The sequence below is a fragment of the Tursiops truncatus genome, chromosome 7, assembly GCF_011762595.2.
Source record: "Tursiops truncatus isolate mTurTru1 chromosome 7, mTurTru1.mat.Y, whole genome shotgun sequence".
Taxonomy (NCBI): Eukaryota; Metazoa; Chordata; class Mammalia; order Artiodactyla; family Delphinidae; genus Tursiops; species Tursiops truncatus.
In genome coordinates, this window is record NC_047040.1 from 62,747,241 (window position 1) to 62,771,646 (window position 24,406).

Sequence of the window (24,406 nt, forward strand, 5' to 3'; positions counted from 1 at the left end):
ATGTTTGATAAAATTCTCCTGTGAAGCCATCTGGTCCTGGGCTTTTGTTTGTTGGAAGATTTTTAGTCACAGTTTCAATTTCAGTGCTTGTGATTGGTCTGTTCATATTTTCTATTTCTTCCTGGTTCAGTCTCAGGAGGTTGTGCATTCCTAAGAATTTTTCCATTTCTTCCACGTTGTCCATTTTATTGGCATAGAGTTGCCAATAAAATCTCTCATGATCCTTTGTATTTCTGCAGTGTCAGTTGTTACTTCTCCTTTTTCATTTCTAATTCTATTGATTTGAGTCTTCTCCCTTTTTTTCTTGATGAGTCTGGCTAATGGTTTATCAATTTTGTTTATCTTCTCAAAGAACCAGCTTTTAGTTTTATTGATCTTTGCTCTTATTTCCTTCATTTCTTTTTCATTTATTTGTGATCTGATATTTATGATTTGTTTCCTTCTGCTAACTTTGAGGTTTTTTTGTTGTTCTTTCTCTAATTGCTTTAGGTGTAAGTTTAGGTTGTTTATTTGAGATGTTTCCTGTTTCTTAAGGTAGGATTGTATTGCTATAAACTTCCCTCATAGAACTGCTTTTGCTGCATCCCATAGGTTTTGGGTCGTTGTGTTTTCATTGTCATTTGTTTCTAGGTATTTTTTTATTTCCTCTTTGATTTCTTCAGTGATATCTTGGTTATTAAATAGTGTATTGTTTAGCCTCCATGTGTTTGTAGTTTTTACAGATTTTTTCCTGTAATTGATATCTAGTCTCATAGCGTTGTGGTTGGAAAAGATCCTTGATACGATTTCAAGTTTCTTAAAGTTACCAAGGCTTGATTTGTAACCCAAGATATGATCTATCCTTGAGAATATTCCATGAGCACTTGAGAAAGGTTATTCCTATTTTTAAGGCATTGCTTTTGCAACTTTTACATTTTTCATTCAGTCCAAATAAACTTTAAATTTAGTTTTTGTTTTAATTGAAGACTAAAAGTTTTGAGGAAGATCTGAACTTCAGTTACCTCTAGAAGGTAGAACTTTATTCATTGATTTGTCAGCCTCTATCCTTAAAGGCATTAGAGGAGGGGCATTATGTTCACTGAGTGACTCTTCCTTCCTCCGACTCCAGGTACTCTGATTTGGAGGGCCACCATCGGCACACGGTGTACGAAACCGGGACACTGCCTCATCCCTTTGCTATAACTGTTTTTGAAGACACCATTTATTGGACAGATTGGAACACAAAGACAGTTGAAAAGGGAAACAAATACAATGGGTCAAATAGGGTGGCGCTGGTGAACACAACACACAGACCATATGACATCCGTGTGTATCATCCCTACAGGCAGCCAATTGGTGAGTAAGTGATTTGGAAGTTTTTGCACAGTTGCTTTAGGGTCTTGTGCATTCCATTCTTGTTTTTGTTTTTTAAGCATAAATATCATGATTTATACTGGGAATGGTGTTACTTGCTAATGTTTTCTACAAAGCAAATGCTGAGAGTTGAGGGGATGGAAATATCTTTAGAATTTATTCCCCTATTCCTGGAAAAGTCTGCTTACAATTCTTTTTCATAGCACCTGCTCTATTCTTAAAGATCAGTCTGGGCTTTCTTTTTGATAAGAATCAACAGTTGTTATGTTGCCTTTTGACATTTCAGCCCTAAATACTTAAGAAAGCACCTCTGGAAAACACGGACATTTCCTGTATAACCACAATAAATTGTAACACCTAAGAGATGTATTGTAATAACATGGATGCATTTATAACAATCATTTCTTTACAATATCAATCTACTGAAATGATTAGTTTAAAAGAAATGCTTAAAAGAAAGTTATAGTAACTATAAAACATCATTTATTAAATGTCTGTTTGCACTTGATATCTAGCCAAGTTCTGGAGTATTCTTTGGGGATAGAATGGATTTTGTGGGCCCGCTTTGTCGTGGTGTCTTGTTAAAACATACGATAAACTTGGAAGTTAGGAAAAATGAGAATTGGCAAAATATTTTTTTCTATATATTCTTCATATTATTTAGCAGAAGTTCAAATTCATCTTTACCTCTGAGTTGCGGCCCAGAAAGGTAGTATAGTTGTTGCTCAGTTTATCCATCCACCTGATTCTTGTGCAACTTCAGTTGCCTATATCCTTAGGATGAGAGAATATAGCAGCTGCTGAAAATGAAAACTTTAACTTAGATTGTGGGCACATGGATGTAAACTAAATTTCCCACCTGCTCTCCAAGAACTTTGGGAGACACAGTTTTTCTAGCCCAACACCAGTGAGTAAGCCTCACTTCTGGTAGCACATAAATCAATTTTCTGTACTAGCAACAGGGTTGCTAAAACAGCTCTACCATATGTACTCTTTATGCACTTTTGCACAAAGCATGAATCTAGGATAACGTTTTTTTTTACTAAGAGGTGATGAGTTTTATGTGGCTGGTAATCAGCGCGTCTGTGCTTGATACTCTCTTTAAGTGAATGAACATATATTTTCTTCCTTCTTTCACTAGTGACTAATCCCTGCAGTACCAACAATGGTGGCTGTTCTCATCTCTGCCTCATCAAAGAAGGAGGCAGTGGGTTCACTTGCGAGTGTCCAGATAACTTCCATACTGTCCGGCATAGTTACAGCACCCAGTGCCTGCCCATGTGCTCTAGCACCCAATTCCTGTGTGCCAACAGTGAAATGTAAGGCTCTCTTCTCCCTCTCCCCATTGCCTCTCCAGCCCTTGGACACACATTGAACTTCAAGGCTCCAGGGGATGGGAGTTTTCCAATGAACCAAGATTTTGGCTAATTAACGTGGCTCATTTGGGATGCACCAAGACCAGGAAAGTTGGATCTCCAACCGTCCAACTTTCTCTAACTTCGATAATTTCGTCCATGAAAGAAGGAATTTGTGAACCAAATGGTTACGCCCATGCATGCAAGTTTTTGTTTCTGTAGCAAGGAAGCAAACTGTGTGTTTTTTTAATTTCTAAGGAATTGTCCAGAGTCTCAGGGCCAAGAATGTATATAAGTGTACACTGAAAAATAGCCCTCAGGAGTGATAGAATTTCTCCATCTTTTTCAAACATATGCTGGCCTAGCTTCTTAGAGGACTGTGCCAGCGGATCCAGGGTCACACATTCAAATCCATGTTTGATGATTTGTATTTGTTATGAAACACGGTCACAGCTTATTTCCCTCACAATGGCCACAGGCCTGATGACTAGGGGCTGAGTCAGAGAGTGAGGTCAAGAGGAGATGTTAATGCAAATCATAACATCTGAGATTCAGTGGCAGATTATTTTGACGATTGAATAAGGTATCCTAGGTTAAGAATCTAGCATACACCCATCATGACATAGACTCTCAAAAAATGTCAGCGCCTCCAGCTTTCCAGCCAGTACCCAAATGTCATATATCCCTCTGGCTGACGGTCCCAACCAATCCCTGTTTCCAGAACCCCAGCTCCAAACACACACTCCACTCTTTGTCGTGGCAGGAATTTAATCATCATACTCAAAGCATTTTTTCAGTGTGTGTTGGGTCTTAACAAACCTGGTCTATGTCACCTTGTCATGTTTTCTCTGAAAATATTCCACAGTAGCTAAGGTTTAATTGATCCTCTTCTTGGGCCGTGAGAGAACTCGTGTGTATCATTCCTTGGAATTCCATTTTCCCTGCTTCTCTCTGGATAGTCGTTGCCTGCTCCTCTAACCACTTGGTGTTTTGCTAGGAGAAGTGCTCTGTTTTCTCTGTGTAGGTGTATTCCCATCTGGTGGAAATGTGATGGGCAGAGAGACTGCTTGGATGGTTCCGACGAGCCCATCACTTGCCCGCAGCGCTACTGCCGGTTAGGACAGTACCAGTGCATGGATGGCAACTGTACCAGCCCACACTTCATATGCAATGCTCATCAGGATTGCCCTGATGGGTCTGATGAAGACTCGGTTCTTTGTGGTGTGTTGAACTGCTTTCTACCTTCTCTGCCCACTTCTATAGTTGATCGCCCATGGTTCTGTAGGGATTTTCTGAATGTCATAATCCAAAAACTGGTCCAAAATCCTAGGGGAAAAAAAAAAACACTCAGAGTCCATCCTATATCTATTTTTATAAAGTTTAAAAAAAATCCCAGGTCTCTACAAGGAAGATGGTTGAGGTAGATACTAAGTTGTCTATATTGATGGTTCTTTACTGTATGCTGTGCATAGAATCTCCTTTGAGAGCTAACATTGAGGGTGAAATGAGGGATTCCCACATTTTAAACAGGGACTCTCAGTTGTAATATTTATTTATGTTTCCATTTTTAAAGAGCCCCATCAAAACCCCAAAAAAACAACTCTCCAAACCAAAATCAACACATAAACAATAGCAACAAACAGAAAGTTTGAAAACCTTTGTCCATTAGGGCAACAGGTACAGGAGAAGGTGAATTTAGTAGGCTGTCAGCGATTCAGTCCTTATCCCCTAATTCTGCATGCAAGAAAAAGATATTTAAGAATTTAGGAGACAGTAATAGTCAAAGGACTGACTGCTCACGTGGTGGTACTGGTTAATAATAAGTGCATTAGGGCATAAGTCCTCTAAGAAGAAATTAGAATCGAGTTCTCCAGGATCCATTAGTGTAAATTAGGAGCTTTCGTTCCTGACACCTTCCAAGCTGATAACCAAATGTCCCCGCTTGCAGAGCATCACCAGTGTGAGTCCAACGAATGGCAGTGCGCCAACAAACGTTGCATCCCAGAATCCTGGCAGTGTGACATGGAGGACGACTGCGGAGATAACTCGGACGAAGACAGTTCCCACTGTGCCAGCAGGACCTGCCGGCCGGGCTATTTTAAGTGTGCCAATGGCCACTGCATCCCTCAGAGCTGGAAGTGTGATGTAGACAATGACTGTGGAGACTACTCAGACGAGCCCCTCCAGGAATGCTGTAAGTTCCTGTGAGAGGGACCCGGCCTGACCGGGAGCAGGGAACAAGATGGATGGAGAGAGGGTGTGCAGCCCCTGCTGCAGCCCCATGGGGTGCCCCCTCTTGGCTCTTCCCCGCGGCTCTTCCGGCAGCGCAAGGCAAAGGAGAGCCGCGCGCACAGCCTGCGGGTTGAACCACGCCCCCTGTTCTCAAGTGGCTGATTCCTGCTCTCCATACACGAATGTCTAACTGTCCCGAATATGATAACAAGGGCTTACACTTTGTCTATCTAGCACTTTCTCTTTTGAGCCTCAGAGAAACATGGTGAGGTAGGGAAAGTGGGTGTTACCAACTCTCATTTTACAAGTGAGGAGCCTGAACTTCATGTTAGGTGGCTGGTCACTTTTCTACTTCGTGCCAGAGCTAACACTTCAACCTGGTTTTTTTTTTTTTACTTCAAACCCAGTTCTTCCCCCCACCCCACCCCACTCCCCCCAAAGTTTGACTGCAACATAAATGAGTGGTAATGAAACGGTGAGAAAACTTAAGGACTCTGTCTTTCTGCTTTGGGTGAACAGATCACACCTAAAAGAGACACAGTTGCCAGAGTCCGTTTGGTTGGTAACACGGTCACCCTTACTCATCAGCACCGCATCTTAAATAAGACAATGGAAAGGTGTCTTTGGTTTCCTGTCAGGACCGAGACTTCAGTTCTGACCTTGCCCCTTCTTCTCTTTTCAGTGAGCCCTGCCTACCGCTGTGACAACTATACGGAATTCGACTGTAAAACAAACTACCGCTGCATCCTGCTGTGGGCTGTGTGCAATGGTTTCGATGACTGCCGGGACAACAGCGATGAGCAGGACTGTGGTAGGGAGGGGCTGCAGGGGAGGAGGGAGGGACAAACAACTTAGCAGGAGATGAGAGCAGATTTCCCACATCATCCTTCCTTTGTTCGCCTCTAATAACATGTTACATTTTTGTAGTATTTTACAGGGATATTGGGAGTTTACTTTATACGTCTTAAAGGAAATGTGTCTCAAAGGATACTATACTTGGGGAAGACCTTGTGAAGATATTAGGAATTTGTGTAATTTCTCCCAAATGCAGAGTTCCTATTTACGCTTGACAAGTTTAAACTGTCTGTCTAATCTTAGAGATTGATTGAAAGGAATGAAAGGGGGAGTAGAGAAAAGATTTGGTATCTATCTCTAAAAAGGATATTTCAAAATCAGAATATTTCTTATTTGGAGATTTTCATATTCTGAATCTCCCTCTGACTTTCCACATCCTCTGTGTCTGGCAACGTAGAAAATTTATGGACAAAAGGCCAAATGAATGAATGGAATTTGCCAAGATTAGGCGTATACTCTAACTTGAAAACAATGTCTGTGTGTGTGTGTGTGTGTGTGTGTGTGTGTTAGGTTTAGTTGGAAGAGAGGTAAGGAAGATATTGGGTTATTTTAATAACACTGAGTCTAATCAAATAAAGACAATGTGATGGACGTGTTTTGTTTGCTGGTGGCATCACTTAATTTTCCTTTCCAGGCCTTCATTGCAAATTGCAAGCCAGGGACCAAATCATTTTTTGAACAGTTTCTACAGAAGAGAATGGATCTAGTTTCTAACAGTAGGATAGATTCAGTTTAGCCTAGAGAGGAATAGTGACAGTGAATGTGCCTGGCATTCCTCTTTCTGGGAGCTTTGAGGATATGGTAGCGTAAGCCTCAGACCATCTCACAAGAAAGCCAGGACTACTTCGACATTTCTTGACCATGGGTTTCTGAAGTATTTGCAATGACTGTGCTTTGCAGAGTCGATGGCATGCAAACCTTCTGGGGAATTTCGCTGTACAAATCACCACTGCATCCCTCTTCGCTGGAGATGTGATGGGCACAATGACTGTGGAGACCATTCAGATGAGGAAAACTGTAGTGAGTGTTCAGGGTCCTTCATCCTTACGTGCCACTGGAGTGGTGATGTCTGCTCTTTGTCTGTAATTCAACTGTCTATGCCGTTCATCCTCAAAGGGTAGGAGGACGGCTACCTGATCTCTTGTTTTCTGACTGGTACATTACTACTTTTTCATCTCCTTCTCAGCTGCTTGTAATCAAGCTCTGGGAGAAGAATATTTACCCAAGTATATCTTTTGTCTCTTATTTATTTATTTACACTCAAGTTTATTATTTTTTTTTCAAAAAGAACTTGAGGTGACTTACAATATATCATTGCCTTATGATATATATCGATTTCAGATTAACATGAAATACATTCTGACTTTAGTCTCCTTTTGGAAGTAAGAAGGTATAGGCAGTTGAGAGAATCAGGATGCTGGTTACCCCTGCAATTATCAATTGAGTAAAAACTTCTTACACAAAAGGGTGATCCAATTGGCATTTTATTGTTCATAAGAAAGTTCATGTTGAATCCTATAGGAGGTTATCTGGAGTTTCAGGAAATGAAAAATTATCTTAAGATTAAATCACCTTTGGACAAACTTTTTGACAAAGCCATTCTTTACAGACTTACAATTGAGATGGAAAGTCTATTTTTGGAGGCTGGACAGTCTGGGACTTGGGACACAGGAGGGTGTTAGGCACAGAGGACACTTAGGCCAGTCCACAAGCCTGTCTCCTATGTATGATTCCTGGTGCCCTCTGATGGCCACGTGGCTTTCTTTTTCAGCCCCCCGGGAATGCACAGAGAGCGAGTTTCGGTGTGATGATCAGAGCTGCATTCCTTCGCGATGGATCTGTGACCAAAACAATGACTGTGGGGACAACTCAGATGAGCGGGACTGCGGTAACTGTCACAGCTCTTTAAGGGGCTTTCCAGAGAGTCTTGTACTAGGGTCAGCATATTGGTCAGAAGTAGGGGCTTCACATGTGTGTTTGGAAGGTTTTTTAGACTTAAATGATTTCTGTGTAATTTATGTAATATATAAACCTTAGCATTACAGTACCTTCTGCTTTATATATATTTTCTATGTTTATGATTACCTTATAGCAGTCTAGATCAATAATAATAGGGGAAAATCTCAAGAGAGTTTTAAAAATCTCATTTTAACTTAAACCTCCGCTAGGAGCAGACTTTAATCTGCATGGACCTTATAAACAAATAAAAACATTGGTCTTCCTACTGTTCTCCAGAAAGTGGCCCTAAGATATATACGGCTGTAGCTCCCTGGTGTAGAGGTCAGATGTTAGAATAGGAATCATAAACCCCAAGTAGTTTTATAGCTCTTACTGATTAAGGGTCGAGTCTGAGAAAAATCAGCGTGCAAAACAGTAAAAGTTGGGGAGTTCAGGGTTTTGAGGAAAAGTTTAAGAGCTAGAGATATTTAATAGAGGAGAGATTGCTACTTCCATCTCCATATTTTGAACGGGGAAGGTGTACCTTTGAGAGTTGATTTACTCGCTAACCACCAGGCGTGGGTTTGTTGTGAGCCAGTCACCGGGTATGGATAGGAATGTGATGGAAGACTTACTACCCTCCACGGAACTAACAGTTGTCTGAGAATGCCAAGGCGTCCTGGAAATGACAGTCTTTTCTCTTCAGAGATGATGACCTGCCATCCTGGATATTTTCAGTGTGATAGCGGGCACTGCGTTCCTGACCAAATGAAATGCGACGGGTTTGCCGATTGTCACGATGCCTCTGATGAAGCCGCTTGTCGTAAGTTTCTAGACACCCGTGGCACCGTTTGTCTGAAATGTATGGATATGGCAGTTTAGACCCAACCTTTCCCATCAGCCACCACTTCTTATATTAAAAGACCATAGATATTTTCTATTCAGCGTTCATTGATAATTATCAGTTTACCTGGGGCCTGAGTCACCATGTCCATATATTTCACAGTAGCCATTCAAGTGCATTTCATTAATAATATTTCAAATAGAGAATATATTAAGTGTGCTAACGAAAGTATTTATATGTTGTCAGCTACTCTACAAATCGTTAATTGGATAAAAACTTGGCAGGTAAAAGAATATTCAAGCAATGAATAAAAGGGTATTCAAACATAATGAAGTCCTAGCATTAAACGTTTTCTGAATTGAATAATGGCATATAAAATTGTTTAAAAGTATAAAGCTGATATGATCATTTGCATTTTAGTCTTTTTGAATCACTGAATAAATATTAACTGTTGATGATTGTCTATGATGGATTTTGTTGATAATGCGGTTGCCGCATCTTAAAACCTGGTTTCCGAGAGACTGTATAAATGGATGATAGGAAAAGCCAGTGCTGACACCACTGAAGGGTTGCACTTGCCTATAATGAAAAAGTGCAGTGCTGTCCACAGAATGACTCACGTCATTGAATACTGGGCTTGGTCATCTATCCTTAAGAAACATTCCATCAGAATTTCAGACAGTTTAAAGCCACAGAACATCTGGTTGAATCATGAAGAGCACGCTATAATGGAACTCTTTCCATTAGGAGAGCTCTTTCTGTAAAGGAGAAATAGCCGGATAGCTTTCCAAAAAGTATCTTTTTCTAATAATTTGACTATGTCTCCTCCCCACCAACAGCCACTCGCTTTCCCAATGGGGCATACTGCCCAGCTACTATGTTCGAATGTAAAAATCATGTTTGTATCCAGTCATCTTGGAAGTGTGATGGTGATAACGACTGTGGCGATGGTTCCGATGAAGAACTTCATCTGTGCTGTGAGTGAGAGAGACTGGGGCTGGTGTTGTCAATGTTTCTTACGTGCAGCCTGTGATCCAGGAGGGCGGTTGTACAATTTTTGAGTACTGGACACATGCTCTGCATTAGTGTGCTTTCACTTGGCCTTCCTGCTTAGTTCTCTACGTGGAACATGAGAAAGTTGGGCAAGCATCCATAGTGTTAAGCATTTTGTGGCCTTCAAAGGCAATTGGCATAAATAGCGGCAGAACTGTTGTGGTTGAAGTCTGAGGTAGGGTGGGGCTGTGCATCTCTCCTGCTCCATCCTACTTTCAGTGCCTCTCAGAGTACTTCTGCTAAACCCCCCGAGCTTCAGAGAACACCTTTAGGACATTTTAAAACTAGTTAGTCCTTAGTCACTTCACGTTACATCATAATTCAAGCCCATCTAATTCTTTTCTGTTGTATGATACATATTTATTTATTTATTTAAACATCTTTTTTTTTTTTAAAACATCTTTATTGGAGTATAATTGTTTTACAATGGTGAGTTAGTTTCTGCTGTATAACAAAGTGAATCAGCTATACATATACATATGTTCCCATATCTCTTCCCTCTTGCGTCTCCCTCCCTCCCACCCTCCCTATGCCACCCCTCTAGGTGGTCACAAAGCACCGAGCTGATCTCCCTGTGCTATGCGGCTGCTTCCCACTAGCTATCTATTTTACATTTGGTAGTGTATATATGTCCATGCCTCTCTCTCACTTCGTCCCAGCTTACCCTTCCCCCTCCCCATATCTTCAAGTCCATGCTCTAGTAGATCTGTGTCTTTAGTCCCGTCTTACCCCTAGGTACTTTATGACCTTTTTTTTTTTCTTGGATTCCATATATATGTGTTAGCATACGGTATTTGTTTTTCTCTTTCTGACTTGCTTCACTCTGTATGACAGACTCTAGGTGCATCCACCTTGCTACAAATAACTCAATTTCATTTCTTTTTATGGCTGAGTAATATTCCATTGTATATATGTGCCACATCTTCTTTATCCATTCATCTGTTGATGGACACTTAGGTTGCTTCCATGTCCTGGCTATTGTAAATAGAGCTGCAATGAACATTGTGGTACATAACACTTTTTGAATTATGGTTTTCTCAGGGTATATGCCCAGTAGTGGGATTGCTTGGTCATATGATAGTTCTATTTTGTTTCTTAAGGAACCTCCATACTGTTCTCCATAGTGGCTGTATCAATTTACATTCCCACCAACAGTGCAAGAGGGTTGCCTTTTCTCCACACCCTCTCCAGCATTTATTTGTTTTTGTTTTGTTTTGTTTTTAACATCTTTATTGGAGTATAATTGCTATATAATGGTGTGTTAGTTTCTGCTGTATAACAAAGTGAATCAGTTATACATATACATATATCCCCATATCTCTTCCCTCCTGCTTCTATTTATTTTTTAAACCAGTGAGTCTCAATTTGGGTACCCATCAGAATCACCTGGGGAGAGGTGTTTCAAAAGCACACGCTCTGGTCCCACCCTAGGCTTAGACCTATTGAACCAGAATGTCCAAGGACATGCCAGGCCTGGGCAAAACGTATATTGAGAAAGCTCCTTAGCTTTTAATTTAGTCTCCTGGTTGAGAACTACTGATTTTAGCAAAGTGAATGAAAATAGAGTTTGTTTTGGTCATTTTGCTCCATGCTTTGAGTCATTGGAGAGACTTGAGGGCAGTAGTTCTCAGAGTGTCATCTCTGTACTAGGAGAGTCAGTATTACCTGGGAACGTGTTAGAAATACAGATTCATGGGCCCACCCCAGATCTACCCGATCCGAATCTCTGGCAGGGAGACCTAGCACTCTCTGCATTAATAAGCCCTCCAGGTGATCCTGATGCAAGCTAAAGCTTAAGCATTTCATGTAAGTAAAAGCCCCCAACACAGGAGAAGACACTCCCAGAAACGTTACTTCTGGAACTCTTGGTTAACTCCTAGTCTGACTTAGCTGCAGCTTGCTTCTGGGGTTCTCATCACCTATTCCAGTCAGTTTCCTAGATTCATCTGCATCAGTGTGCTTTCACTTTCCTGCTTAGTTCTCTACTTGGGACATGAGAAAGTTGGGCAAGCATCCATAGTTTTAAACACTTTGTGGCCTTCGAAAACAATTCATTTTTAGCCCAGGGATTTGACTCTAGAAAATGATATATCAGAGTATTCCTTCCCCCCAGAGAACTTTGAATTAACATACATTATATTTTCCCAGTGGCATCCCAACACTTTCCTTGCCACATCTTAGTTTTGTATAAGGAACTAACCATGTTTTGTTTTGTTTTTCACTTGATGAATCTTGAAAAACATCTTAGGCATGTGTAACTTTCAAAGAAGAAGTCCTCAGGAAGTTGCTTACCTCTAAAGGATAAAGTGCCCATAGGTAGTAAAATTAAACTTTGCGGAGGCAGAGACATATAGCCACATGAAAAAGTGACCAACACTGTTTTATAATGTTGCATTTCACAGCAAATAATTCTTGCAAAGTTCTATTAACGATACTTCCAAGAACCAGTTCTCAGAGCTGATTTTTTTTTTTTTTTTTCTTTTTGCGGTATGCGGGCCTCTCACTGCTGTGGCCTCTCCCGTTGCGGAGCACAGGCTCCAGACACGCAGGCTCAGCGGCCATAGCTCATGGGCCCAGCCACTCCGCGGCATGTGGGATCTTCCTGGACTGGGGCACGAACCCGTGTCCCCTGCATTGGCAGGCGGACTCTCAACCACTGCGCCACCAGGGAAGCCCTCAGAGCTGAATTTTTTCTCCCCAACCTCATTACAAGTCTCTCCTCTTGCTCCCTGTTTGTGGTACCAAGTCAGAAGGAAAATCAAACAGCTCAAGTCCTCCATGGGAAAGAAGACATGTGTGTTGAGTTCACTGAATTCCTGGTACATGCATAGAGGACCGTTTCCCTGTAGCAACTAAGGGACCTGGGTTCTACCTGTAGGTTCCTCACAGGGACACAAGCATGAGCCAGAGGTCTAATTCTGGATAATAAAGTGAGTCAGGGTTTGCTTATGAAATATCAACTTTAAGTGCAATAGGTGAGGGAATTCAGGTAGGAAAGTCCATCATGGTGTAAAACTTTAAAGAAAAGACTTTGTGTTCTAGAGGCTCAATGATAACTCCAGTCAGAGGGACAAACAGTGGCCTCTTGGCTCAAGTATGGTCCTGCTGGCCTCTCCAGCCTCCTGGCCACCATTGTCCTCCTCACTCCATGCTTCAGCCCAGAGACCTTTTATTCAGGTCCAGAAGCCTGCCTTCCTGACTCAGAATTTTTCCATGTGAAGCCTCTTCTGACCCCTCCTCCCCCAGAACTATATCATATCTCCACAGTAGATGCTTTCATAGCATGTTTCCTTTGTGGCTCTTATCACAGTTGTAGTTGAATGGTTAATTTGTAAAGTCTCTTCTCCTGCTACAATAAACATCCCATGAGGATAAGGATTGTATCTTTCTTTTTCCCAATTGAATCTGATGCCCGGCACAGCGCCACGGTGTCAACTAGACACTCAAGAGCTATTTGTCGATTGGTTAATCGAGCAAGCCAATGAAAGGATGAATCAGGCAAGCCTGGCGCTGGCACAGGAGTGTTTTTAGATCCTGACCCTTATGTTTTGCTCTTAACCTGTACTTTTGCTTTTCCGTCTTGTGTTTTAGTGAGTGTTCCCTGTGATTCACCACACCGTTTCCGGTGTGACAACAATCGCTGCATTTATCGTCACGAGCTGTGCAACCATGAGGATGACTGTGGAGATGGAAGTGATGAGAAGAAGGAGAACTGTAAGCAAAAGTCAAAAGGGAGAAGGGAGGGTTTCCCTGGTGGCGCAGTGGTTGAGAGTCCACCTGCCGATGCAGGGGACACGGGTTCGTGCCCTGGTCCGGGAGGATCCCACATGCCGCGGAGTGGCTGGGCTCGTGAGCCATGGCCGCTGAGCCTGTGCGTCCGGAGCCTGTGCTCTGCAACGGGAGAGGCCACAGCAGTGAGAGGCCCGCATACCGCAAAAAAAAAAAGGAGAAGGGAAAAAGAAGGGCCCCCAATTTCTTGCAGTTTGCAAAATGTACCTCAGGGATTTCAGTTTGTTCTGTAGAGGCTTGAGCTGCACCTGTGAGTGCAGACCTCCATGGACATTATTGTTTGCAAGACCCTATAAACACGCATTACTCAGATGCAACCCTTCCCTGCTTCTTCCTATTTCATTTGAACCAGATGTTGGCAAGTTCCTTAAGAAAGTGAGAACAAACACTAAATAGTGTTTGAGTCACATTTGACAAACTAATGGTTTCTCTCTTTTCAAAGATGAGGTTTGGTCACTCTTCAGCCTAGAGTTTCTAACTGCCAATCTAGGCATGGGAAATTCTCAATGCCCCACTGAAAAGATCATGTTAAATAAGGCAGCTCTGATGTTCACAGAGCTTATCTAATATCCTTCTTTAAAATGAAAATGTATTTCCCAGAAGAGAAAGATGATAGATTATTTTAAGAGATAAGTTTCAAACTGGCTGCATTTAATATTTTAGATATTGAAAAATCTGTGCTTGTACATTTTGAGACTGTTTTAAATCTATCCATTGAAGGAGAGAGCTGATTAATTTTCTGGGCAATTTAATTTACCTAGAAAAAGTCAGTGAGGAAAATTATTTCTCCTGAGTCGAATTACTTTTTTTCCTAAAAGGATATTATCTGGGAAAGTTTAGATAAATGCTTAACTTTTCTATTTTCTATTCCTTATATTGATGTGGGCTTAGAATGCTTACTGTCAGCTGCCATCCCAGATGGCCATCCCGGGGACTGGGTGTCAGGGGCACTTTGATACTATTGCCGTGTGCAAGTTTGTACCCTCCCTCTCCCTCACCTTTTCGGGGCAGAGATGAACCTGTGGTTATAACATTGTTAATATGTTTGTTTGAAGCATAGCACAAAAGAATGAAAACCCAGAAATAAAACCTTTTTAAAAAATTGGAGCAGGTTTACCCCTTTCCCTCTTCTCTTTCCATTTTCCCTATCAATCATGCCATTTTTCAGTGGAGCCAGACATTTGTAGCATGTGGTCAAATCCCAGAGTGGGAAAAAAAGGGGTAGTAAACTAACATTCTTCTTGTGGAGCAGGAAGTTAGAGGAATCACTGCTAGCCATCACGGTAGGCGAACTGCAACATTTCAATAGCTTAAAACAGCAGAGGACTAAAGTTTGATGAAGGTCAGGCAGCTCCCTCCATCCTGTAATTATGCCATCTGGAACACATAGCCTTCAAGGTTGCTGAGGCAGGAGAAGTGAGAAATGGAGGAGACAGTTTCCTAAGTTCCTGGGCCTGGAAGTGACAGGTGTCACGCATACTCACAGTCCATTGGTTGGCAGTAGTCACGTGGTCCCAATCTAACTGCAAGGGGGACTGGGAAATGCAGGGAAGTGCATGGATATTTAGTGAACACCATTTGTTTCTACCACAGTGTACCCTAGTGTCACTAAAATTCCCTGTGCACTTTTCTTTCCATGCGTAGAACACTCTTAACCCCTCCCCCAGGGACATAACCCAGAGTCCCTCTCAGTAAATGAAATCCAGGAGCTCCAGGTGACAGGCACTAGTCATGCCATCAATTCCAGATGTGTTTCCTCTTGGTCTGGAGGCCCATAAACTAAGACACTAGTTTTATTTGTGTCTCCTGCCCCCAGTAGATAGTGGTAGAACAGGGGGAGCATAATGGAAATAAACATCCTCATTGGGAAAGAAGGAATGAGAGACTCCTTGCCGTCCCTGTTCTGTAGCAATTCTGAAATGCCACTGGGCCATGGTGGCACATGTTGGCCCAGGACAGTCCTGATGTACGTCTGTTGCCCTAGTGGAATTGTTAATAGAGCTCCTTTCCCTCTCACAAGCATATCGACTTGGAGAGTAAATTGTATGTTTACCCTGTGCAGACATTGTGAAGGCCCTTATATAGTGGGGATCGGAGGAGATTCATTGATGAGGTCAAGACTCTGCTCTCAGAGGAACACCTATGCCCATTTTTCTTCATTGTCTCTGCCTCCACCCTTTGGGAGTGGTTGCTTGTCTATATCCCTCTTCAAATGAAGAGGGAACAGGGGAGTATGCCCTCCTTAGGGGCAGTACAGCTTTCCCAGCCACTCCCTGCTTGTAGAAGCTTGGGGGCCCAAGAGTTTTGTCACCTCAGTCACAGTGTTTTGGTTTATTTGGTCGTATGTTGGTTTTTGATCTGCTTGCTTTCAGTTAGTTCTAAGTGTCAATAACCTTACTCAGTGTTTTTGTTTGTTTGTTTGTTTTGGTTTGGGTTTTTTTTTTTTTTTTGAGACACAGTTCTTGAATTTGTTGCATTTCTTTGCTTAGTTTCCCTCACGCACCTTTGGGTCAACTTTGTCAGTTATATTCAGGCCAGAAAAGTAGATGGGCAGTCATTTAATTCAACTAAGAGAGTTGACTGGTCCTTTTTAAACTTCAGAGTCTTGTGTCATCTAAATGCAGTAGGTTCTCTGCAAACTGCAGATTTCTGGACTTTATTTTCATGGATTTCTGCTTGTAAATCAACTAGTTCTTCCCCGAGCTCATCTCTTTCTTGCCAAACTCAGGTAATGGCAACCCGTGCACATTATTAACATTCCATTTTCTAACCTCTTTGCCCAGATTGACAAGTTCAGTAAACATGTGGTCCACCTTCCAGTTTTTCCAAGGTGACAACTTTACAAATCCTTTGCCACTGCGTAACACAGGCCTCCATCTTTCCCTCCTTTGGGATCACTTTCCTCGTTGCCTGCCTCCTGACTGACGCCAATGCCGAATATTTTAGGTTTTGTTATGGAAGTGCCCTACTTCTATATCATTTAGGGTAATTAATACTAGGGACCGCAACCAACAAATCGCAAACTCTCAGTGGTGTGACGTAGCCAAGGCTTATTTCTCACTCACGTAAAGGCCGGTGCAGGTTGCACGCCCTTCTCCATCTTGACGCGAGGCCACCTGATACACATGGTCCCTGGGTTGCTGAGCAGGGAGGCACATGGGCTTTAATAGCTTCAGCTCAGAAGTGACACGTGTCACCTCCAACTCATAGTCCATTGGCCTGAACTAGACACATGGTCCCAACCTAACTGCAAGGGAGATGAGGAATTGTAGGGAAGCGCATGAGCTTATTTGTGGAGATACTGCCTCTGCCACAGAAGGAAGCGTCATGTTTCACAGAAGAAAAAGTTTTGACTTTATCTTATTCTTAAATTTTAGGTGTAGAACCGACTCCTAGACCTTGTACAGCAGATGAATTTAAGTGTAGCAATGGACGTTGCATTTCACAGCACCTGGTATGTGATGATGTCAATGACTGTGGTGACCATTTTGATGAGACGGGATGCAGTAAGTAAATACTTATTTTTATACTTCATTGTAGTAACTCAGGTTAACCTACTGGAAGCATGCAATAACATAAAGTAGACGATAACCGTGTTTCTCTTTAACTTACACATTGTGTTCTGAACTGCAGTCAAGCCCATAGCCACCTGTTATTGAACACTTATTCAATACCAGACATTGTGCTAAACAGTACATGGATTATTTCATTTCATCCCTGTAACAATCCTGTGAGTTAGGTATGGTCTGTCTTTCTGTTTCTCTCTTTTATACGAGTGAGGAAACCAGCTTACAGGTTAAATAAATTGGCTATGTCTTCCTGTCATTAAGAAACTGAGTCAGGATTTGAACTCTGATCTGTTTAACTGCAGGGCGTATCCTCTTCCCAGTTCGTTAGGTGCCTCTCAGCACCTTGAAGCTATTAATTTTGTTTCTTAGTTTGTACATTTTTTCATCTTAAGCCAAATGCAGTATCTTTGGCACATAGGGGAAGAGTGGTCGGTGAGAATGGAGATGTCACAGGGGACCTTGGAAGGACCACTTATTTTTAAGAGAGGATTTTGTGTAGGGAAAGGGTGATGTATGCAATCAGGGGATGATTCTAGCTTAATATTGTGATGGAAATCTTGGAAGGGCATGCTAATTATTCGCACTTTGGTAGTCCTTTATAGCATTTATTTATGTATGCTTTCACATACATTCTCTAATTTGTCACTCAAGATAGCTCCAGGGGATTACTGCTATTATGTCTAACGATATAATAAAGCTCAGAGAGCTTAAGTAACTTGCTTGAGGTCACACAGAGTGGCAGAGGCAGAATTTGAACAGTCCTGGGACTGCAGTCTGGAAGAGCCGGCTTCTAGCTCCTCTGCAACCAGCTGTGCCACTTGGAGTACACACTGACTTCGTCAGGCCTCGATTTCTTCTTAGGAAAAAGGAGGGAGTTCTTCAAACCCTACAAGTCTGGACTTAGTCACCTTAGTTAGCTGCACATGCTTTCCATTTTGTGGGCTTTAATCGCCTTTTTCTGAGGCGCCCCAAAGATTTCCTGGCAAATTGTCTCCTGTGTGGGTTACAAAAGGAGATGAAGAATCAGCCATATTGAGTTGATTTGCCATTCGTTTCACACACTTTCTCAATGGGGCCTGGAGTTTTTGACATAATAATGTGACTTGATTAAATATTTAAAAAGCGTAAACATGATGGAATTTGTAAAACCCGAAGGTAGATTTGGGTTCTGCTGCCTAGAGACTGATATGTGAATGGTTCCAGGACTTTGGAATATTTCCAAGTTAGGCTCAGGTCAAACATTGGTTTCTCTTTTAGTTACCTGTGCCAATTAAAAGCCTTAAAATTAACCTCAGTACTTTTAATTCAAATGACATTTAATTAAAAGCAGGGTTTATTTAAAGGAAATAGGTATCACAGGCATTAATATGGTATGGAAGCAGCATTTCTTTTCAGATATTAAGCGGATCTGTGATATGGAATTCAGTCTTACTGCAGTGGGCTAATTTGACTAAGACATAGAATTCTTATTTAAAACACCAGTTCTTTGATGCTCCTAATCCACTTGCTTTCCTTTTCTTTTCCTTTCTTCTCCTCTTCCTCCTCCTTTTCTTTTAAACAGGATCACTGAAGTGTTTTGGACATGTGTTTTCTTTTTTAAAAACATTTTAAAATCATGAAAGGAAAGACATTAACATTTTGCTCACACCATTGAGGGATAAAGAAAAGAAGTTAACCTCAGGTTGCAAATATTGTTTATGTGATTACAGAGATAGATTGACCTGCTATTTCTCTGTCTGGTAGTTCTTATTCCTTCTTCATAAAATGGAAAATAGAGTGTCTACTTCCGAAATAGAGTGTCATATATCTGGGTTGGGGGAGATCTCTTGTATTATGAATTAAAATGGTGATTGTTTTCAAATGAAAAAAGTTACAGGAAGGTCTTTACATTTGAGGATGAATCTCATAATGTTAGAGGGTTCTGCTCTCGTTAAAGACTCTTGCTTCACAAGAGTATAACTCACTCAAGGGAACACTTGGTCCAGAAATTTTTACCTCCTGGGATCCCTAATCACATTGTAGATTTTAGAGCTGGGGAGGAAATCACAGAGCCTCATGGTGCACTTGAGACTCAGAGAGGTTATGTGACTGGCTCAAGGCTATTCATGTTGATAAAAATAGGGTCACATTTATTGAGCAATGCTGTGGAGACATTACTTACCCACCTTACAGAAATTTAAAAGGTAATAGAGAAATACTATGAGAAACTTCATGCCAACGCATTAGACAACTTAGGTGAAATGGATAAATTCTTAGACAAAAAATGCTAAAACTGCCTCAGGAAGAAATAGAAAATCTGAACAGACCTATTTAGCAATGTGTCATTGTTAAGAGCTCAGAGTAGACCTTTATTATAAGAGTTTCACGCATAAAGCTTTCCAGTATGAAATCCAAGGGCAGCATTCCATTGAAGGTTATTGTGCTTTATTTTGTGTTTTTGAAACTGAATGTTTTTAGTTTATTCAAACCACATATACCCATGGTCATTGTACCTTAAGGCAGCGGTCCCCAACCTTTTGGCACCAGGAAGACAATTTTTCCACGGATGGGAGCTGGAGGTGGGGTGATGGTTCAGGCGGTAATGCGAGCAATGGGGAGCGATGGGGAGCGATGGGAAATAGTGGGGAGCGGTGGGGAGCGATGGGGAGCAGTGGGGATCGATGGGGAGCGATGGGGAGCAGTGGGGAGCGATGGGGAGCAGTGGGGAGCGGCAGATGAAGCTTCGCTTGCTCACTCGCTGCTCACTGCCTGCTGTGCGGCCCTGTTCCTAACAGGCTGTGGACCAGTAGTGGTCTGCGGCCTGAGGGTGGGGGACCCCTGCCTTGAGGGACCCTGAGAAGTGGCTAAGTTCACTTCATTGCCTACTATAGAAGACAAATAGATACAAATCTATTTTTATTTAAAAGAATTGAGTCAGGAGATACCTGTATCAGTGTCTTTTATTTATACGTGTGTGTATATATATACATGTATACACACATTTGAGATGTATCTATTTATATGTAAACATTATTTATATATAAATATAATTATATAATATTAAGATAGTGGAGCAGGTGGTTACAGTTGTAAAGAGTCCCTGGCTGTGATTCTGTCCAGAACTGGATGCTCTGAGAATGAGCCTGGCAGTGCTGAGTATAATCGGAAAATTGCCTCAAGGATCTGACATTACATGTATTTGTACAAATGGTTTTCAAGCCATTATCAGATATCCCTATACAGAGGTCTCTGGTACTCTGCAAAGCTTATGGAACGGGGTCCTCTCAAGGTGTTCTATAATTGGCTATCTGTAGGTGTTCTTCTGATACACCACTTGACTCTTCATTTGTGGCTGATGTGCTTTGTACTTTTCATTTGTAATGCTGGGATTTTGTTTTTCAGATACAGGAAAAGAGAGGTCATGTGCTGAAAATCTATGTGAACACAACTGTACCCAATTAAGTGAAGGAGGATTCATCTGCTCCTGTAGACCTGGGTTCGAAGCCAGTAGTTTTGACAGAAACTCCTGTGAAGGTAGAGTATATTTCCTCCACTTCCTATTAGGGAGAACCTTGTACTTTTTAGATTCTCCATTCATTCCTTTTTACTAAACATGGTTTAATTCCCTTCGTGGGGCTAAGCTCATGGTCCTAGCTCATGAGCTAGGACCATGACTCAAGGATGCCAGTTGCTTTTTCCCCAGGCTATCTTACTGGTGCCTTGCAGAGCATCGGGCCATAGCTCATCTTCAGTAATGTCTGTGAAACTGATATGATTAATGAAGACCTGAGTGATGATGGCTACTTACTGTACCAGTGTCTGAGATCAAATTTTCTTTTTTTTCTTTTTAACATCTTTACTGGAGTATAATTGCTTTACAATGTTGTGTTAGTTTCTGCCGTATAACAAAGTGAATCAGCTATACAACACAAGCCTTACTTTCTTCAAACAACACGTATGTATTACATACCTCCTTACGTCAGACGGAAATGAGTTCCCAGGTGCGGAGTCCTCAGGGAGCTTATCAAGAATGGTAAATATCAAGTATGATTTTAGGTGTATTTGATCATTTGAATTTACTGTGCCTATCTCACGATGTGCCACACGCAGATGATTAGAATCGTTCTTTTAAGGGCTGAAGCTTAAGACCTCAATCGAAAAAACCAATCAATGACTTCCCTTTCTGAAGCCAATTAGCAGGAGGGAAGTGGTACCAAACATCAACAGCACAACAGCTGCTTCCCCAAAGGGAAAATCTTATTCTGTTGTTGTACAGAGTCAGACTGCTTCCGTTTAAATCTGGTCTTTGGGGTTTTGGGTTCAATAATAGTCCCTACCTCAGAGAGTCTTGTTGAAAGATTAAATGAGGAAAAAACATGAAAAGCATGTGAAACGGTGTCTGAAACTTGGTCAGTGTTCCGCACACATTGGCATCATCGCTTATGTTCATCTGCACCCTTCTCATCCTTATTGCTCGTGAATATGGCTTTAAACAGAAGCAGGGTCTCTAAGGAATGGGTGGGAGCAGATGTTGCCCACTTGGTTTTATTTTGCCTACAGACGTCAACGAATGTGAGCAATTTGGAGTTTGTCCCCAGAACTGCCTCAACACCAAAGGAAGTTACGAGTGTTCCTGCGCCGAAGGGTTCAGGTCCGTGACTGACAGCCACGGAGGACGGTGTGCAGCTGACGGTAGGACGATTGACCTCGGGATTAACTGATGTACTCAGCAATGCTGATGAGTACAGTGTACCAGGAAATAAACTTTAGAGTCTTATTTTGTAAATTCACCAGCTACTTCTCTTCCAACACCCATCCACCCTCTTCTCCTCTCTCCTCCCCTGCCAAATTAAAACACTAACTACAGCCCCCCAACAAATACATAGGAGTTAAAACAAGAGTCAGGGGTTACCTATTATTCTGGATTTAGCCTCTGGTCCACCTGGATAAAAACTTCAGAAAGTGGACAAGATGTCACTCTCCAGAGGATTCAAACAACAAGTGCTTCCCTGTAGGATGGTGGTCACCAAAAGCTCCCAGTCCACTGAGGTCAAGGTTTGAGGCCCAGTAATCCAACGCGGGTCACAAAAAACATTCCATTCAATGGGTCGCAGTCAGTTGGGGCAAATCAGGGACATTCTGTTGAGAAATGTCTTTTTATTGTTCATGGACTACTGATGACAGACAGAAAGCATCTGGCTTATTTGCGACTTCAATCATTAGCTCTACATTTTAGGTTAATGCCAATATTTGAGAATCAGGCCTGAGTGAAAGCAGTAATAAATACTAGATAGAAATGACAATAAAAGTCAGAAGTATCATAGTCCAGATTTCCAGAGGTCTGATCTAAATCAGCATATCTCGGTTAAGGGGTCTTTATGATCTTATAGATTTGAATTTAAAGTTTGTAAATGAGTTTAAGGACTTGATAAGAAAATAGCATTTTTATTTTGCAAATGAAGGGTGAAATGGCTTTTCAATTTCTTCATACAAATTGGGCTTTTAAAGCACCCATTTGACTAGCATACTTAAATATTTTACCCTCCAAGCATTTTTGACACTGAAGGAAAACTAGGATAAAGGCATTTGAACAGTTGGTGTGGTAGTTAAGCAGCAAATTAGAAAATGTTTAACTCTTAACTAACGAGATGACTGAAATAAATTAGAATATTTATATAAAACATTATGTCAAGATAAAGGAAATATATAAAATGAACTTTCAAAAGTTACTTAAGTTAGATTCGACTGACATTATGCAAGTCAATTAAATTTTACAAATTCCAGGCAGTGCCTCTTGGAATGAGTCACCATTTCCATAGCTGCTTGAAGTAAAGAAAACTTTTTTTAAACCAAGAACAAGCTGTTTTTTGTCATTAGCTAGAAGCTAAATTGGGTCATAGAGCTGATTGCCTGCTAAAAGAATCATTAAAATCTGTCAGTAAAGAATGGGAAATGAGGACTTCCGGGTAAACTTTTAGTATGACTCTACATATTGTATTTCTTCTGTGAGACTGAATGTCTACAATCTGGTCTGTTTTACTGTCATTGAAAAAAAAAATCAGTGAAAAAGAAGTAGCTATCCAGGGGTCTCAGTCTTTGCTTAGCTTTAAACTGTTGCCCAAAGATAAAGAACTGATAATATCCCTAACAGAAATGTTAGCTTTCTACCTGAAATGGAGACAAGGATGTCGACAGTCACAGATTTTGCAACCCCGTTGATGGTCCGCTCTATTCATTAACAGAGATCAATTTCTAGAAAAATTCGTTTTTGTTTTGTTTTGTTTTTTAAGGGCAGGGAGGATATCTGCTGTTTTATATCCTACTGTTATAAACAAAAGTTCAGGTAGCATTCAAACAGATTAATCAGCCCTTCATGTGTTTACAGGTTACCCTCCTTTGCTGCTACTGCCCGAAAACGTGCGAATTCGAAAATACAATCTCTCATCTGAGAAGTTCTCAGAGTACCTTGAAGACCAGGAACGCATTCAGGCTATGGATTACGACTGGGATCCAGAGGGCACAGGCCTCAGTGAGTATGAACTGTGGCATTGGTCACTGATAGCAGTTGAATACATTGAATTATAAAGTGTTGAACTTTGGGGAATTTATTTCTCATGAGTGAATGTTGTTGCCTCAGTGGAAGAGGATGCTCCCCCCGCCCAGCGTGCTCCAGACAATTTAGCTGTGGCCGTGCGTCCCAGCCAGTGTTTCCCACCTTCTCATGGAACCTTCTCCCATTTCTGGGGACTATCCTTTCAGGATCACCTCATGTCCCTTTGTTTACTATCTCCTTGTCTTTGCCCTTGCCTTCCCCACCGTTGTACGCTTGGAAAATTTCTACTCAAAGACTCAGTTCAAAGTCACCTCCCCTCTGATGTCTTTGATAATCCCTCCTGGCACAGTTCTGGGAGCCTGTAGCATTTTATACACGCTTCTACTAAAGCACATGTTATGTTGAATTACAGCTAATTGTCCGCGTATTTTTCTCCCTACATCTTAACTGTGTGCTCTTTGGAGACAGAGACTTAATTGAATTCACCTCTACATGCCTGGCATCTGACCCAGGATCTAGTACAGTGTGTGTGGTGGGTGTTCAATGAAGGAAAAATGAATGATGCTTACTGTGGAGTCTCTCATGGCTCTGGCGTGTGGGAGACGGTAGTGGGGCAGGAAAACTTGTGTTCTACGCCTGTCTCCCTCATCTACTAGCTTTATGACCTTAAATAATTGTAACAATTCTCTGGATCTCCATTTCTTATCTGTAAAATAAAAGCAGTAATCTTGTTCGGCCTGCCTCCCTCTGAGAGTTGTTTGTAAAACCAAGTGAGATGACAGATATGAAAATGCTTTGCAAACTAACTATGTAAGATTTATTGCTGTTGTGTTTTCACATTTCATTATACAATACAATGAAATTTTCAAGAATGGTTCAGGGAGCT

At 41.5% G+C, this 24,406-nt stretch overlaps 1 protein-coding gene across 1 annotated transcript in view; it reads left to right on the plus strand.

Moving 5' to 3' along the window:
* LRP2 (LDL receptor related protein 2) overlaps positions 1–24,406 on the plus strand; it is a 198,196-nt gene that overhangs the window by 153,377 nt on the left and 20,413 nt on the right. Inside the window, exons 53-66 of the mRNA XM_073806956.1 lie at positions 1,109–1,335; positions 2,495–2,672; positions 3,733–3,929; positions 4,657–4,902; positions 5,623–5,751; positions 6,696–6,815; positions 7,567–7,683; positions 8,440–8,556; positions 9,417–9,554; positions 13,222–13,344; positions 16,797–16,925; positions 20,370–20,501; positions 21,528–21,659; positions 23,353–23,496. Of these exons, the coding sequence (XP_073663057.1) occupies positions 1,109–1,335; positions 2,495–2,672; positions 3,733–3,929; positions 4,657–4,902; positions 5,623–5,751; positions 6,696–6,815; positions 7,567–7,683; positions 8,440–8,556; positions 9,417–9,554; positions 13,222–13,344; positions 16,797–16,925; positions 20,370–20,501; positions 21,528–21,659; positions 23,353–23,496 (2,129 nt within the window). The remainder of the gene's footprint in view (positions 1–1,108; positions 1,336–2,494; positions 2,673–3,732; positions 3,930–4,656; positions 4,903–5,622; positions 5,752–6,695; positions 6,816–7,566; positions 7,684–8,439; positions 8,557–9,416; positions 9,555–13,221; positions 13,345–16,796; positions 16,926–20,369; positions 20,502–21,527; positions 21,660–23,352; positions 23,497–24,406) is intronic.